The 15,550-nt window shown below is 41.0% G+C and overlaps 1 protein-coding gene across 1 annotated transcript in view; it reads right to left on the bottom strand.

Moving 5' to 3' along the window:
• pappaa (pregnancy-associated plasma protein A, pappalysin 1a) overlaps positions 1-15,550 on the bottom strand; it is an 83,702-nt gene that overhangs the window by 11,632 nt on the left and 56,520 nt on the right. Inside the window, exons 14-21 of the mRNA XM_070850805.1 lie at positions 15,184-15,358; positions 7,567-7,750; positions 7,127-7,328; positions 6,734-6,968; positions 5,860-6,007; positions 5,368-5,483; positions 1,911-1,982; positions 198-296 (exon numbers count right to left, since the gene is read on the bottom strand). Coding sequence (XP_070706906.1) covers positions 198-296; positions 1,911-1,982; positions 5,368-5,483; positions 5,860-6,007; positions 6,734-6,968; positions 7,127-7,328; positions 7,567-7,750; positions 15,184-15,358 — 1,231 coding nt within the window. The remainder of the gene's footprint in view (positions 1-197; positions 297-1,910; positions 1,983-5,367; positions 5,484-5,859; positions 6,008-6,733; positions 6,969-7,126; positions 7,329-7,566; positions 7,751-15,183; positions 15,359-15,550) is intronic.

Below are 15,550 nucleotides of genomic sequence, written 5' to 3'. Positions count from 1 at the left end.
TGAGAAAGTGGGTTAGGCACAGAGAAAAAGAAAAAAACGTTCGCATATGGGAGGTGAGATTTATTCCTCACATCTTGTGTGACTTCAGAGTTGAGGAACAAACACTGACTGTTGATCAGTGTGACCAGAACCAAATCCATCATCATATCTTTGCCGGGAGGGGGAGATTTATTCTGAGGTACAAGCATGCCACTAACCTTCTTGGTCTTGACAGTGGATTGGCAGCAGTCTCCTCCATCATAGTTACAGAAGGCTCTGTTATTGACCGAATCACAGTAGTTGTCTCCCATGAACGGCTGTACCAGAGAGAGAGGCTTCCATTAGACAATACTGAACGAGAAAAGTGCCACAAGTGCCACATGTAAACTGGCTGATGATGCTGAATAGGTCCTAGTGATAGTTTTCTATCAAGCATTTTAGGTCCTTTTAGGGGTCTCTGGATAAATTTGCTGATGAATCTGTTACATGAAATTTACCTCATCTTTCAATGTGACTTTTTAAGCCCTTAGTGGGCCTGATCCGTAAATCAAACCGAGGACACCATAAACTATTCACTGCACAAAACACTCCATTACAGTGATTTATTGGGTTGGACCCACCCTCTCCACTTGGGTTACCAATCAGGTTATCCAACTGGCTTAAACTGAGTAGATGATATCATTCCTCCGTGAAGTAAAGTGGAATTCCTTTACATATTGTATTCACATGTGAATGCACCATTCTTAGAGAAAAGACAGGTTTAGCATGCGATCACATGGTCACGTGTGTAAAGATTATTGCAAGAGATAATAAATCAGTAATTAGATCAGATTAAAGCGAGTCAGCAAGTGTCAATGACCCACATCAATTAGTCTGATACCAGAGCAACGGCATTTTTAACTGGTTTACAAATGCTTAAACGACTTCTGCTAGACTGCTCTCATTCCCCACTCATCAAATACCGCCACTTTGTCACCTTCTTTGGTATTTGATACCAATGAACAAGGCACCCTATAGCATCTGAATGTGATGTATGAATATCTATACATAAAAAGTGAGAATCTTAATTTACCTAACATACATGTTTGAAGTGTTTTTGTCATCTAACATACTTATCTTAACCCAAACCATTATGTTTTCCTAATCCTAACCAAGTAGTTTTGGTGCTTAACGAAACTGCAACCGTTAAGGACATTAAGCACATGACTATTATTCTCACCATGATGATGAGGATGATGATGAAGACCAAGGTGAGTGACAAAGCGGCGGTATTTGACAACCTGAGAATAACAGTTTCAACAAGCACCTGTGCACCATTTGCATGTGCAATTGACATCCGAAAAATTCAAAAGCCTCAATGTGGACAATTAATTGCCAATGTGTTCAAAAACGACGATTTTTAACTCCACCTCTATATCTGCTGGCCTGTAGAAAAACCAAAAAAAAGTCACTGTTCTCAGCTCTACCTGGAAGTATGTATGATTTATGGTTCCAAATATTCTTACAAGAGATTCAGTCATCACCTACAGTAAAGGTTGAGTATTTTACTTGTCCAGCATCTGCCAATTTTCTGTCCAGATCCATTGGCCAAAGATCACAAATAAAACTTTATTAAGCTGTCAAGCCTGAGATTAATGTTTTAAAACTAACCGTTGTTGCATTAAACTGGGTTTCGTTGTATGACAGATGTCACCGATGTTCACAGACAAGCACGTCCATGTGTATGTTTTGTTATTTTCTCCTGTAATATTTGCTGGCGCACAAGTGTCGCTACTAAAATCTGGCAACATATCAGATCACTTTTCTCATCACTATGTTTGATGTGGCATCAAGGAAGGTGGAGGGATTAAAGTACTAAAGTCTCATATGATAGATGAGACTATTACTCCCCAAATACAAAAAGAAAAATCAAATTCAGGTCAAGCTCTTACCTCACAACCTTTGATGCAGTGGAGCAATTCTGGGTGTGGATACCATTTCAGTCCCATTGTGCAGACTATACTCTGGAAGATAAGACCGAAGTTGACGCGTAATTAATTACACTGGGCATTGTTTGGATTGTTGTTTGTGAAGCTTGTGTAGCATTTTGACAGCTTTGCCACAACTGTGTTCTTTTTACCAGCATTTTAGTCCACATATCTCTAACCCTGACTAAAACCACACACACATTTACACAGTGAAACATATGGCTAATGTGCTACACATGGAGGCTTTTATAGTGACCCATTCTTTGATTTATACTCAACCTTCTCCACCTTTTTCCAGAACAAAGCTAAATAAGTTGATTCTGACTAGATATGACTTGATTAAAAAAGTGTGTGTGTTTTTTCATAGCTGGATCGTGGCCCCAGGAGTGAGAGAGACACAGAGGTAAAGGGTACCATGTTCTCAAATATCTTTGCAGAATGTGTGGAATCCCATCCTGCTCTCCCACTGTGCTCATCATTGAAATGCAACGGAAAACATTTGCGCTCAGGGGAGGTGGGCAGCACTGTGCATGGAATGTGTTCTTGCATGTGCAGTACATGTATTCAATTCATTCATGTCAGCATATATGCAAATGTTCACATGACTATGGACAGGCATGTGTGTCTGTGCTGTGTGAGTACAGGCATGTCTTCATATTGTGTGTGTGTATGTGTGGTAAGCGTAGGGCCAGTTGCATTTTTGAGTCTCCTCGAGCCAGCAGGTGGAGAATGGTTTTGTTTACAGCACAAGAGTGACCCCGGACTTCGACAGTAGCGTGCATGGGGCAAAAATGCCATCCACAGCAAAGGACTGGCTGACCTCAGATGGTCCATTTCTCAGACCCCCTTTTGTCCCAATATCTCACAAAGTTGACGTGCTTTTCTTTTGTTGCTGCAAACTAAGGTATTTTACATTTCAGTGCTGTCAGCAAATCAATGCAAAAAAGAAAGAATGGGAGGGTTGAAGGTGGAGAGAAAGAACAATATAGCAACTGAGGACAACTGAGAGGTGAGGGAGTAACTGCTTTACTATTGGGATGTTGTGCACGTCTATGGTGTGTACGCATGTGTGTCTGTATTATGGTTAGTCCTATATGGTGGGAGATTAAACATGGTATTTTGTCTTAGAGGTGAAACTTCTTACAACTACTGTACTTTTATTCTCTTTTTCCCATGCTCTGCTATGATGATGTCATGCAGAAACTCCTTCTCTTCCCCTCTCTCTCATTTTCTCTCTCTCACTCTTTTTTTCCTCTCTCAGCAAGGCCGTAAATCATGATAATCCATGATCGTCGCCTGGCCTCACCCCTCACTACGTATAGGATCCTCACCCTCTGAAGCCTCCCCGGGGCACTGATACCACATATAAATAGATCCCTATCTCAGCGCCACCACAGACGAGGTCATGTCATGTAGAAAATGACTAATTCCACAGCAAGCCCGACAGGGTAATTTTGCTGATAAAGGGGGAGGACGGTGCTGGGGGCGCAGAATCGTTAGAGATAGAGGGACAGGAAAAAGAAGAAGAGGAGGTGGAGGTAAGGAAGAAGAGGCGAATTCTAAGTGGGTCACTCTAGGAACCGAAATACAACTAGTTTAAAGGCAATAAATCAACATCACTTAGTAAGGCGGGAAACATTAAACTCCAACTCAGCAAAGTAGAGCTAGAAAGTGGATTTCAGGACATGAATTCTCTTTTAGATACTGTATGAAGAATCCCATCCTAGAGGGGAGTTTAGAAGTATGTTATAATGTCTACTCCTACTTACTACACTTCTTCTGTTACTCCAACTGTTAGCCGCTGTCGTGATTGATTTGTTTTTCCACTACAGCAGCCTCTTCCTGTTCTTGTTCCTTAATATCATTTTGCGAGAGCCCTGTGCATTTCTTGTATCTTATATCTCAGCTATATGTGTCGGTCCTGCTTGCTTCTCCTATGGCATTTATTTAATTTACTATTGCATGTTTTCCTACTGCTATAATTAATTTGGCAGGACTCTCAAGGTGGGTCATAAAAGATCCCTTTGGACAAATGCATGTCCTACAAATGACAAATGGCAAATTTCTGTCTGGTCATCATTGGGATGTTTTTAATCATTTTGATTACTAGTGGGAAGATGTTGCTTTTGTGCTTGTGTGTGTGCGTTTTCTGATCAAAGCCGCTGTCCTTGAGTTATGTATATTAATACAGGTTTTCTAGAATCAATCTATTTGGAATCAGTTGACAGGTAGCGGCACAGGACAAGAACTCTTTATCCTCCAAACCTCCTAACCCTGGTTCATGTCTGAAGGTCTCACCCCTCCGAAACTCTCCCACCCTACCACCCTGACTTCTCTTATGCTATCCACTGCCCCCAACAGCATAGCCTCAGTCTCAAATTACCACTGAGCACAAATCATATCAGTTACACAAATCCATGAAAAACAGATCATTTCATGTCCACGTGGCCCGAGCCACCCCTCTCCCCCAGCATCCACCACAAAAAGCTGCTGACTCAGTGTGACTCCGAAACAAAAACAAAAGGAGTTGTAGGAAAAAAAATACAGTGAGAAATACAATGTGTTCCTTTACTCAGCTGTGGCTTCTCTTTTCTCCTTCTCTAGTTACAAAACTTGATGCTATTTAGTAAGATCCTTCTCTGACTCTACAGCTAAAAGGGCATTAAGCTGACAAAAACACTTAAAACTAATTGCACATCATTGACATTAATCAAGTTAAATGGGGAGAGTAAAATTAGAAGAGTAGGCGTGGTTAAGTACTTTTTGCCCACCACACACATACACCGCAGCCCTACCCCCGCCTCTTGACCCAACCCACAAGCTTCATAAAAATCTGATGGGGGTGGGGTGCAACCCCCCATCGGATTTTTGGCTCTGTGTTTAATGACATCCCTCACCATGACCTCTAACCTCTGCCGGTTTCAGCAAACAATACGTAATCAATACAGTATATCTTAATCTAATGAGGCCAGAAACCAGTGAGCATCATAGGTCTATTTCAGTTTTAAATTACAATGAATACTGATGACTAGACATTTGATAAGTTTTTACAGGACTTCTACAGAATGTGTTTTTTGTTTCGTTTTGTTTTGTTTTTCTTTTTACTATACTGTCTGGTTAAGAGAAGTCCACAGGAAACTAAATGCTACATATGGCATAAAAACTACTGCATCTTTTTACACTTCCAATCAAAAGTAGAATGAAAATGGGTGACGGCTTGCCATGCTTCGAAGACAAATATTTGCCCTGCATTGGGCACAAAAGACAGACACAAGCTGGCATTTTGCATTGTGGGTAATAGAGCCAGGATGTTGATACTATACGTGAAATTCCTTGTAGGAGAGTTGTGGATCACAGAACTTTGTGAAGTGCGTCTGTCAGAGCGTCTGTGATGTGGACAGAAACACACATACAAACTTACCTTGACTTTGTGTGGGTTTCTCCAGTGCTCTTTAAGTACACTCTCTACTGTCATGTTGCTAGGGAGGATCACCACGTCATTATTACTCTCTCTGCACGTCAGCTCACACTCCTCACCTGTGTGTTTGTGGGTGAGCAAGAGAGAGAAAGAAAAACGAAACCAATAAAAGTATGCACAAACCACACCTTGATCAAAGACATTTGAAAGGGCATATCCTTACCTCTCCCCCCTTTACTTTCAAATGATTATGATACTGTGTGATATTCAAAGGGCCCAGAGTTACATAACTATGATTTAGACATTTTGTTGACTCTCATTTAGAACAAATTAAAATTATTATTAACAGTACCAACTGAAAAGGAATGAGTAATGAGCAATGAAGAATAATAACATGGTCAACAAAAGCTGTGAGGGATATGAACAATGACAGATGACATCAGCAGTAAGAAAACTGTATTGTTATAATAAAACAGTACATTTGTGCATACAGACCTATGCCGTGTCCTCGCTTGCATGAGTACTGTAGGCTATAATGGAGGTTTTGAGGTAAAGAACACTGGCCTTTGCTGTGCGGGCATAGGCGGAACGACCCTGTCCAGTTTCCATCCTTCCTACAGCGGATCACATTGGACCCTGCGCCCTGAAAATAACACATATATTGACTAACAAACAATTACACACACACACATTGACACGCAAACACTGGCAGGCCAAGGACATTGAGATGGCATCCCATTGCAAAGGGGGAAATACAATCCAATTTTTATCAGGCATCCAACCCACAACGCCTGAGAGGCAGAACAGATTAAAAGGTGTATACATTTCAAAAGTCTGTGGCAGCAGGACTATTCTGGAAATCAATAGCAATCTAATTAGCATGGCGTCAAATTGAGTAGGGCTAAGGGAGACAGGGAGAGAGACAGGCAGTGAGAGACAAGCGCTCAGACAGTGGGGGCAGTGTAAGAAGCAATAGATAAAAGACAGCAAGGATGCTGAGTGTATTTTTGTTTCATTAATTCTGCATCTTATCATCAGCTGTCATGAGTATATCGTACCTGTATGGTGTTAGAAAAGAATATGATCACAGTAATAGTTTTTCTTTTTCAACAAACACGACTGATTGTATTGTGAAAGTCCTGGGTGCTAAATATCCATCATTACAAATACTTCAAATGGATTATACAGTATTTATCTTTATTGAATTAATCTCTATGCCTATGCCATGTTGTGCCTAAAAGTGGTAGAACAATAAGGATGCAAAGAAGGGAGAAAAAGAGAGAATGTCTACTTTTTATACACATGACAAAAAGAAGACAAATATATAGGTAAAAGCAAGAATAGAAAGAGGGGAAAGAGATGGACAGACCTGCTTGCATGGAGCGTGCAGCAGCCTCACCGTATGGGCAGAGCCTCCTGTGGCGGCGATAGCAGTATTACCGGCAGGATCAGAGCAGTTGAGTCTGCAGACGCTGTCAAAGCGGAAGCCATCGGTACAGTGATAGGAGCCATGGAAAATGGGAGGAGGGGGATCACAAGTCACTGGCTCGCATGCCCCCTCTAGCCAGCTGCCATCTTCCGTGCACTGGCGCTTAAATGCACGCCTAGAGGGAAAGGAGACAATTAACACTTGGACTTATGGATTTTGTGTAACTTTAGTGAGGTTTAGTCTTTTGATGGAATTGATTCCAAGCTCTGCTTTAAATTGAAAACATTTTATGATGATGAACCAAATAAATCAACAGCAATACTCTCTCTGTACCTTTTAGGTTTGTTGGTGACATGGTAGCCTGGCTTGCACTTGTACTTGCAGAGTGTGCCCACTTTGAGGCCTGTCTCGTTGCAGCGCTTGGTCTGCAGCACAGCATTGGGTACAGGAGGAGGGGCTGGGCAGCGAAGCTCACAAAGAGCCTCCGGGAAGGACCACAGGCCGTCCTCCAGGCAGGTAAGAGTGTTGTTTGTACCTGAATAGAGAAAAGAGAAAGGGATAGATCAAAATGTATAAACTGAAGAACAGAATATGAAATGTACACTTGTTGAATGACTACTGAAAAAGAGTGTAATGAGGATGATTAAGTGACAAAAATGAATAAAATAATAAAACCACCTGTAATTATGACTCTAAGTTACTCCAACCTTAATGTTTTAGGCAGTTTTATAATGTAAAATCTATTATATCTCTCACTCCACCATGCATCTCACCTACGAGCTGGGCAGGTTCTCGGCACTGAAAGGTGCTCTTCTTGCCGTAGGTAGTGCCCTCAGGGAAGATGAAATGGGCAGGATGGACATGGTATTTGTCTGGCAGACCACAGTCCACAGGCTCGCATGACACCTGCTTGTTCCACTTCCCATTTGCGCATGTTATAGTCACTGAAGAGTCCGACTGGAAAATAAGACAAGATATCAAGTGAGTGTCAAATGGATATGTAGATTGCAGACCTACTCCGCAGTTTGCTATATGCATAAGTATGCAGTGACACAAGCAATCACTTGTGCATTGTTAGGACAGATTGATGTCCCACACACATCCTATAAATGTTTACCTCACTAAAAATAACTACAGCAATTCAGCACTCACTCCGACGAGTCTCTAATCAGCATGTAACCTAACAAAGCTTAATCAGGCTTGGTTTACTGTATGTCAGTAAGTCTCACAGGCGACCCAGCAGCTCAAGTAACTGCTGATAGCATTTGTAAGGTCAAGTCATGCCACTCAGACAACTGATATCCAACAACTGCACAATCAGCCTTAACACAAAACAGATTGGCTTTAGTGGAAGTGTGACAATTTCTGAGAACACACACACACACAGAGGAAATCTTGCACAACTGTAACACCAATCTCTTCTTCTGTGTTCCTGTGTAATTGTGAGACTAATAAACTGTTTATATTCACTTAAAACCGTTGTAAAAATTAATCAATTTAAATTAATAAATGGTAATGCTATGCAATAAATCAGTTTTGCTGTTAGGTGGAAAACAGAAAAGAAGAGAGTGGGGCGGGAGTAGATGAGTGGCTTTTGTAAAAACACAGTAAAATCAAGCAGATTTTCAGACAAATTAGTTTTTGTCTTGTAAAGTTGGCTAATGTCATGCCATTTATATTGATAGTCAATTATGCAGCCGCCTGTCAACAGCAGAAAACCAACTTTTCTAGCATTTCCTCCTGTGCAAGCTTCTCAAAATCAACCTAGACTGCCTCACATGTTCAAGGCTACAGAGTGCATCCTGTGCGATTGGGCCCTTACATGTTGTTGGAATGTGGGAGGAAACTGGAGAACCCAGAGGAAATCCATACATGGGGAAAACATGAAAAATCCACAAGAAACGGACTCGGGCCAGGAGTCAAACCCAACAGTGGTAGCACCATTCTACTATGACAAACAAAGACGAGCTGAAGTCTACAGCACGATATAAGACGTAGTATAAGAGATTAACATCCCTTCCATTCCCATTATGGGCCTATCATAGAGAATAGCCCTTGATTAGAAACAGCAGCCATTCAGGTTACTGCTGAAGGAGCTATGACCTAGCAAGGTCTGACTGAGACGTGCAAAAGACCACATGTCTTGCATTAATTTTGTGTGTGTATGTGTGTGTGTGTGTGTGTGTGTGTGTGTGCATGTGTGTCTGTGAACTCAGTGTTTATACACCCTGTACACATCAATGTATAACCATTCCTGATCAAGAGTGATGAGAAGATTATGCAGAGAATATAGCATTAAGAACCCAGTATTTGCTGGTATATGAGTTCCTGGAAACTGCAGCGGCAACCAGAATGTTTCCAAAACATTGCATTTCAAAATTGCAATCTCTTGTTCCTACTTTTTTTTTCGCCAGAAACATTTCCTGATCTTAGGGTCTATTTCCTATTAGAAATAGCTCCGATTCCTGTAAATTATTTGGCTTGTAGTGTGATATTTGCAGAGATGAGACCAAAATGGGGAGCCAGTGCATCATCCAAACCTCAACTGTTTTCATCCTCTTCCATTAAATAGCACCATGTAACGCAACAGGAATGCCTAAATTGATAGTGGTGCCAAGAAACCTCACAACAAAGCTGTGACAGCTCAATCATTTTGACTTTTGCTTCTTAGAACAAAAAAGGAAAACCTGCGTTTTACTATGAATCGCATTCTACCCCTGTTTTGGTTGACCTTAATTACACACATCTTTTTAAAGAGCGGCCAAACCTTAAGACCACACAAGCTGGACTCAGTTAGCATTACATATCTATTGCTTCATAACCTTCTCTCTCTTCCCGTGTATTTCTATCTTTCATCTTGATCCCATTATATGATACTGCATAACAGTATCAGGTTCCCTCAAAATAAATAAGCTCCTTTCATATTTGGATATCCAACAAAGTAACATATGCATCACATGTGAGTGCCTGCTGAAAAATAAGTGGGTTTAGAGTTGAATGAGTCAATAATGATGGGAGATTGTGAACAAAGTCTGCATGGAAGAAATGTTGAAGGATCTATTTGGTGTTAATGCGCTGACTGTAGATATATGTGCACATGGAATGTTAAGTGAGTTTGTGAAATTGTGTATGTCTGTGCTAAGTTACAAGTTTTGCCCATCCTAAAACATGTGTGTGTAAAACTGTGGTCAAGTGTATGCACATACAAACATGCACATAGAAACCTATTTGCATTTATGTACATCTGCCATGAGCAGTTTTCGCCTTTCATCAAGCATGTATGCTTAAGTGTGTAAGTGTGCGTAATGTGGGTTTGTGTGCCTGTGTGTGTAAATCTGTGGGAATTTTCCTTCCTTTAAAAAATTTACAGCTGAATATTTCTCTTCCAGAAGCGATTTTAACAACTTTTGGCCACTCTGTCTAATTCAAGCCAGACAGACTAACAGACAAATGAACCAACGGACGGTTTGCCTTAGCTTGGATGGCACACAAACACAAAAGCACATAAAAAATATAACACTCAGCTGCACATTGATAGGTAGAGTTATTACAGTATCACTTAGCAGTGGGATTAAGTATAATTTATTATTGTCTAGTCTTCATGGAAAAGCCCTTAGGACACAGTTTTACTTTGAAGCAGGGAGGTTTTATTTGCCTGGAATATACAGACGTTCAACAGTTGCACAAATGATTCTGGACAGGAATGTGTTCAGAACAGTAACATGCCGCTGGGTGTTACTGAGAATCCAACAGTACTCAGAAGGAGACATGCTTCTAATTACATAAAATTCTGGGAGGGTTAGTTTCTGTAAATGATAACCACGTTAGAGTGGATTTCAAACCAACTTGTGTTACAAACCGCCATGTGAGAGTGTTTGTTTTGAGTGGAAGATTTAAGAGTTTACATAAATGAAAATGTAGTCCAAAAAGAGAGCAACTATTTTCCCATTGTGGACAACCCTGAAGGTTGCACACGCTCTCTTTTAGGAGACATGGAGTACAGAGGTAGGCTCTATGGTTTGACCACTCTTCAACTAAAAGTGTCAAATCCCAACTCGGCATCCACAAACCTTGAGGAACAACAGGGTGAGAAAGTTAAAGGGCTCCATCTGTGCTTTAAAAACTAGGATTATTGTGAAATGTTGCTAAACTCTTATTGGTGCATCAAAGTAAGCATTTTCCCACCGTAGGTAGCCCTGTTGCTACCCCTGGTGCATCAACCACCGGTGTACCTGCCTCATATGAAGAAGCTCCTGCCATATGATTCAGAAGGCACATGATGGTCAGCGTCATTACTTGTTGAACCCTGTGGATTTCCTCAGGTCAGTGATGGTCAAAGGCATCAGCGTATTTTTAATACAGTACCTTCCACACGATGGTTGGAATAAGAACTGGATTCAGTGTTTCCGAGATTGATGACAAATAATTTCGATCAAAGTTGCTCACTGGGTACAAGCTCTGAAAAACCTCCTCAGACGTCCGCATTTGGATGCCCATAAAACATGCACATAAAAGTCTTTATTTGGCCGAGCTGGCTGACCGCCCACTCATATCAATAAGAAGAAAAGATTATGTTCATATGGCTCTTAATGGCCGTTAAATGTATATTCTCAAATCATACCAGGGGTCATTTCTAAATGTGTGTGAAATTTTCATTAATTTGATGAGATGTGAAAGGGGGCCTTTGGTCATTTCAAGAAAGTGGACAATCAAACATATTGTGATCAGATCCGATGAGCTTGTTTTATGTCCTAAGGTTGGACAGTGGTAAAGTATGTAGAGCCTGCTGAAGGAAAAGCCTCTGTGAAATAAAAGTATCTCTTTCACTGCCAGCAGCCAGTGTTCCCTAACCACTTCAAAGAGGGAGAAAGATAGGGAAAACAGACAACAATAAAACACACATATACAAATCAAGCAAGTGAGGGAAACAGATTGTTTCCGAAGATAGCATTATCTGAGAAGGTGGTGTTCCCAGAACCACTTTGACATCACTGAAACAAGAATGTAATTGGCTAATGAAAGGAGACAAGATTGTGCTTCACGCTGCACTTTTCAACCTCAGTGAGGAGGTGTGTGTCCGTGTGTGTGTGTGTGTGTGTCTTTGGAAGCACTTGTGTTGCTAAAAAAAGAAGGAAAGAAATAAATTAAGAGATGTATGCTTAAGGAATAAGGAAAACCGGTGGTAAAGTTATATTGTATTTTATGTTGTTACGTTTGTGTTGTTCTGTTTTTGATGTTAAACGTAAATCACTCTACTTTTTGCATGGGGTTTTCACCCAGTCTGAGAGCAGAGGTACTCTGTAAACCTGGCCAGACTGATTTATTACTAACCTTCTGACTAAATCCTATAACTGCTTGACATAAAGCACATTTCCTTTACTGCATTTGATTGTGAATGGATGAGCCCGATGCTTCTTTCTAATCTATATTGTCCTATTTGTGCAGTTTTGTCCTGTTGTCCTGTTTCTATTTGTCCAGTTTAGTCAGTCGCAGCAGTGCTGCTGTTGCAGTCAGAGAAACAACATACCTCTGCCCCCCCACTTCAATTCTTCAGCTAGCAATAAAACCTGCTTCAAAATGTTGCATTTTACTCTTGAAAAAAAGAGTCGATGTCGAAAGCAACATAAAAAAAACTGTAGTTTATACTGAATGGTGCCCATGTGTTTATTCACGGTGAGACTGGTTCTGCGTTCCAGCTTCCAAAGGCTTTCGGGAGGAGACTTGTACTGGCCCTGGAGGGATATGCAACTGGTGAAATAATTTTCCAGAGAATTGTTTCACTGTTTGAGGATAAAAGTCTGGACTTGAAATAAATCAACAAGCTAGTAATAGAAGGCACACCTGCTATGGCAGACAGAGTGAGTCAAAAAAGGATTGGATTCTGTTATGGTAATTGTAAACATTATTCAGTCTGCACATCTAGTTTGTAGCATCAGCTTTTCTGCTGAGCACAGTGAATTCCATGTCCTTATTGACATTACATGGCTGAGCTTAGAATGATTTCAGGTCTGAGGGAAAGGATTTTGGCACATAGATTTCTGTTGCTCCTGCTGAATGAGTGTGTATGTATGTACGATACGATATGCCATCATTTTAATCGTCCAAAGACGAAAAGAAGTTCTCATTACATCTGTAAACAACAACAGAAGTTGAGTAGCTAACACTTTACCATGTGCCTGTATTATCTTTACATTTCAAAATGCGACAATTCAATATATTTACAAAATGAGCACCAGGTGGGCCAAGAGTACACATCTAAACCATACCTTGCTATCCAGTGAGGAAAACTATATTGTTTATTTATCATTTACTTATCGATTTTTTTTCTTGTTTACTTTTGTGGCCAGCAATCATCTGAAGCTTCGCTGCTCTTCATCCAAACCTATATTTTTCTGATGCCTATGAATGTTTCTCTGCCATAGGTAATACCTCTTTCAGCAATAAAGCCGCGACCCGATGCAACAGGTTCATGACATCTAGCTTTTGCTATCATTTCTGTTAATTCACAGCTGACAGTCAGTTTCAATGGCCTTGATGGTTTTATTGGAAATCTGTGGTTCACGGGAGAGTTCAAGTTTAAAACATGCTATAAAGCAATAGTATTCTGCATTTATATATTCTTGCTTTGTGTTGATTCTATATTGATTCTGTGATTATAAATTCAAACATCCATTATTTCAAGCTTCGGTGTGAAGAAAAAAATTTGATTAATTACAGCAAATTTGCGATTGATTCGTTATTTTTCTAATTGATTGGCAGCCCAATAACAATTAACTGCAAAATGCTAAATTGATGTTAAAGCAATAAAATCTGACCTGATGTCTTTTAGTGGAGTGAATGGATGCAGAAAGTCATTCATAAATAGCAGGTCCTCTAAATAACTTTGAACTGTCAGTCATCATTTGTTGTACACCTTCGAAGTCCAAAAAATTATATTTTGCACAGCCCTACTTTCTTTTCTGTTCACTCCTGTCACCCACTTTCTCTGTGCTATCCTGCCTCTCCCTCTCTGAAAAGCATAATTTATCACTAAATGAATTGACATTGATGAATAGCCACATAGCGCACTGTCAATCAAAATCTAATGCAATTAATAGTCTGTGCAGACTCAATGGAGAACTATTCTGGTATTGTTTATACATACAGTATGCGGGGATACGAATGTAAATGTGCTTCTGTGCATGTACACACTTAAGCTTACTAATGCAGATGACGTATGCAGTATGTACGTGTGTGATTAAGGCCATCTGAACAACTTTGCAGTTCAAGAAACCCTCCAGTTATGACGAGTTACAGATCCAAGCAAAAGCCCATGCATCCCATAGACCATCACAAATCAACGTGCCACAGTTCCAGACTGGAATTTACATGAAAACAAAATTTATCTTATTCTCTAAACCTCCCATCTCTCTGAGGGGAGCATTAATAGATTGTCTTGCACTGCTTTACAGAGACGTGGAGAAAGATGAAGCATTTATATGGCCTTTACAGCAGCTTGGCCCCAATCCAAAAGGTTTACGATGCAGTGTCAAGTGCTCTGTTTGTTTGTTTACTTGTGGTGTGCATACATCGTTGTGTATACTGTACCTATCCGCATCTGTGCCCTGTTTATGCAGGAGATTGTCTGTACTTCGCGGTGTGTGTGTGTGTTGGCATCTACGTGGTAGCATTTAATGTGTGCTGCTGTGTGAGAGCGGTAGCAAATCCCTGCCCTTTAACAGAGACTTCAATGTGTGCGAAATGAGCAGGGATGGAGTGAGGGAGGGAGAGGGAGCAGACACTATGCGATGATGTCATCGTCCCAGTGGAGTAGTGATACAAAGTGACTGTTTGAGGTGATGGTGCAGCACGCTCAGCAAGAGACTAAACACTATTATGTCGTGAAAATGCGTGGTGTGTGCGTGCATATGCATGTGCGGGCATGTGTATGTCTATGTGTGTTCGTGTATGTGTAGCAAGCCAGCAGGAGGAGGAGACTGGGGCGTCTCCACTCCTCAGTGCAGCACTCATCTACCTGGATGTTCATGATGTCATTCTCCCTGGAGGCTTGCCTTGCCAAGCCTAGTTTTTGCAGGTGACAAAATAAATGCAGAGATAGAGAAGAGAGCAGAGAGAAAGCGTGTTTGCACTTCTCTCTTATGGGCCACTTCTGTACTTGAGTTTGCATCAATGCACGCATGAGCATGCGTGCATTGATGCAAAGTCATGTCTGCACGCACATTCCCTTATGCTATAGAAATGGTTTTGCACTGAAGCATTTTTGCCTGTGCACATTTATGTATTAATGTGCACCAAGCTCTTTGACTGCCTGCCTGTGTGTGTGTGTGTGTGTGTGTGTGTGTGTGTGTGTGTGTGAGAGAGAGAGTAAACATGTGTGTATCAGCATTTACCTGGCTCTTGATGATGTCATCATCCTGGTGGACTTGCAGGACGTATCCAGAGTTGCAGGAGATGGTGCAGCGGTCTCCATTGTAGAAGTGGCGGCCAGGGCTACTGCACTTGAGCTCTGCATTGCGGATTAAGGGTTCCTGGCAGTCAATGGCTTCGCACGAATAATGTACACAACTACGAGTGAGTGTGTGTGTGGAGTTGGGGAGGGGGTTGGTTGGTAAAAGAAAGTGAGAGAGGGAGAGAGAGACGGTGAGAAAGACACTAAAATCCACATTTAAAGTTACGACCAACATAAATTCAGTGTATAAAATAACACTGCAGACACTCAAACATGGAAGCAGTCACACATTTGCTCCCAAACAGAAA

Source organism: Pempheris klunzingeri, chromosome 19 (genome assembly GCF_042242105.1).
Source record: "Pempheris klunzingeri isolate RE-2024b chromosome 19, fPemKlu1.hap1, whole genome shotgun sequence".
Classification (NCBI taxonomy): Eukaryota; Metazoa; Chordata; class Actinopteri; order Acropomatiformes; family Pempheridae; genus Pempheris; species Pempheris klunzingeri.
The sequence above is the reverse complement of the archived record's forward strand: the minus strand, read 5'-3'. Positions and strand labels throughout refer to the sequence as shown.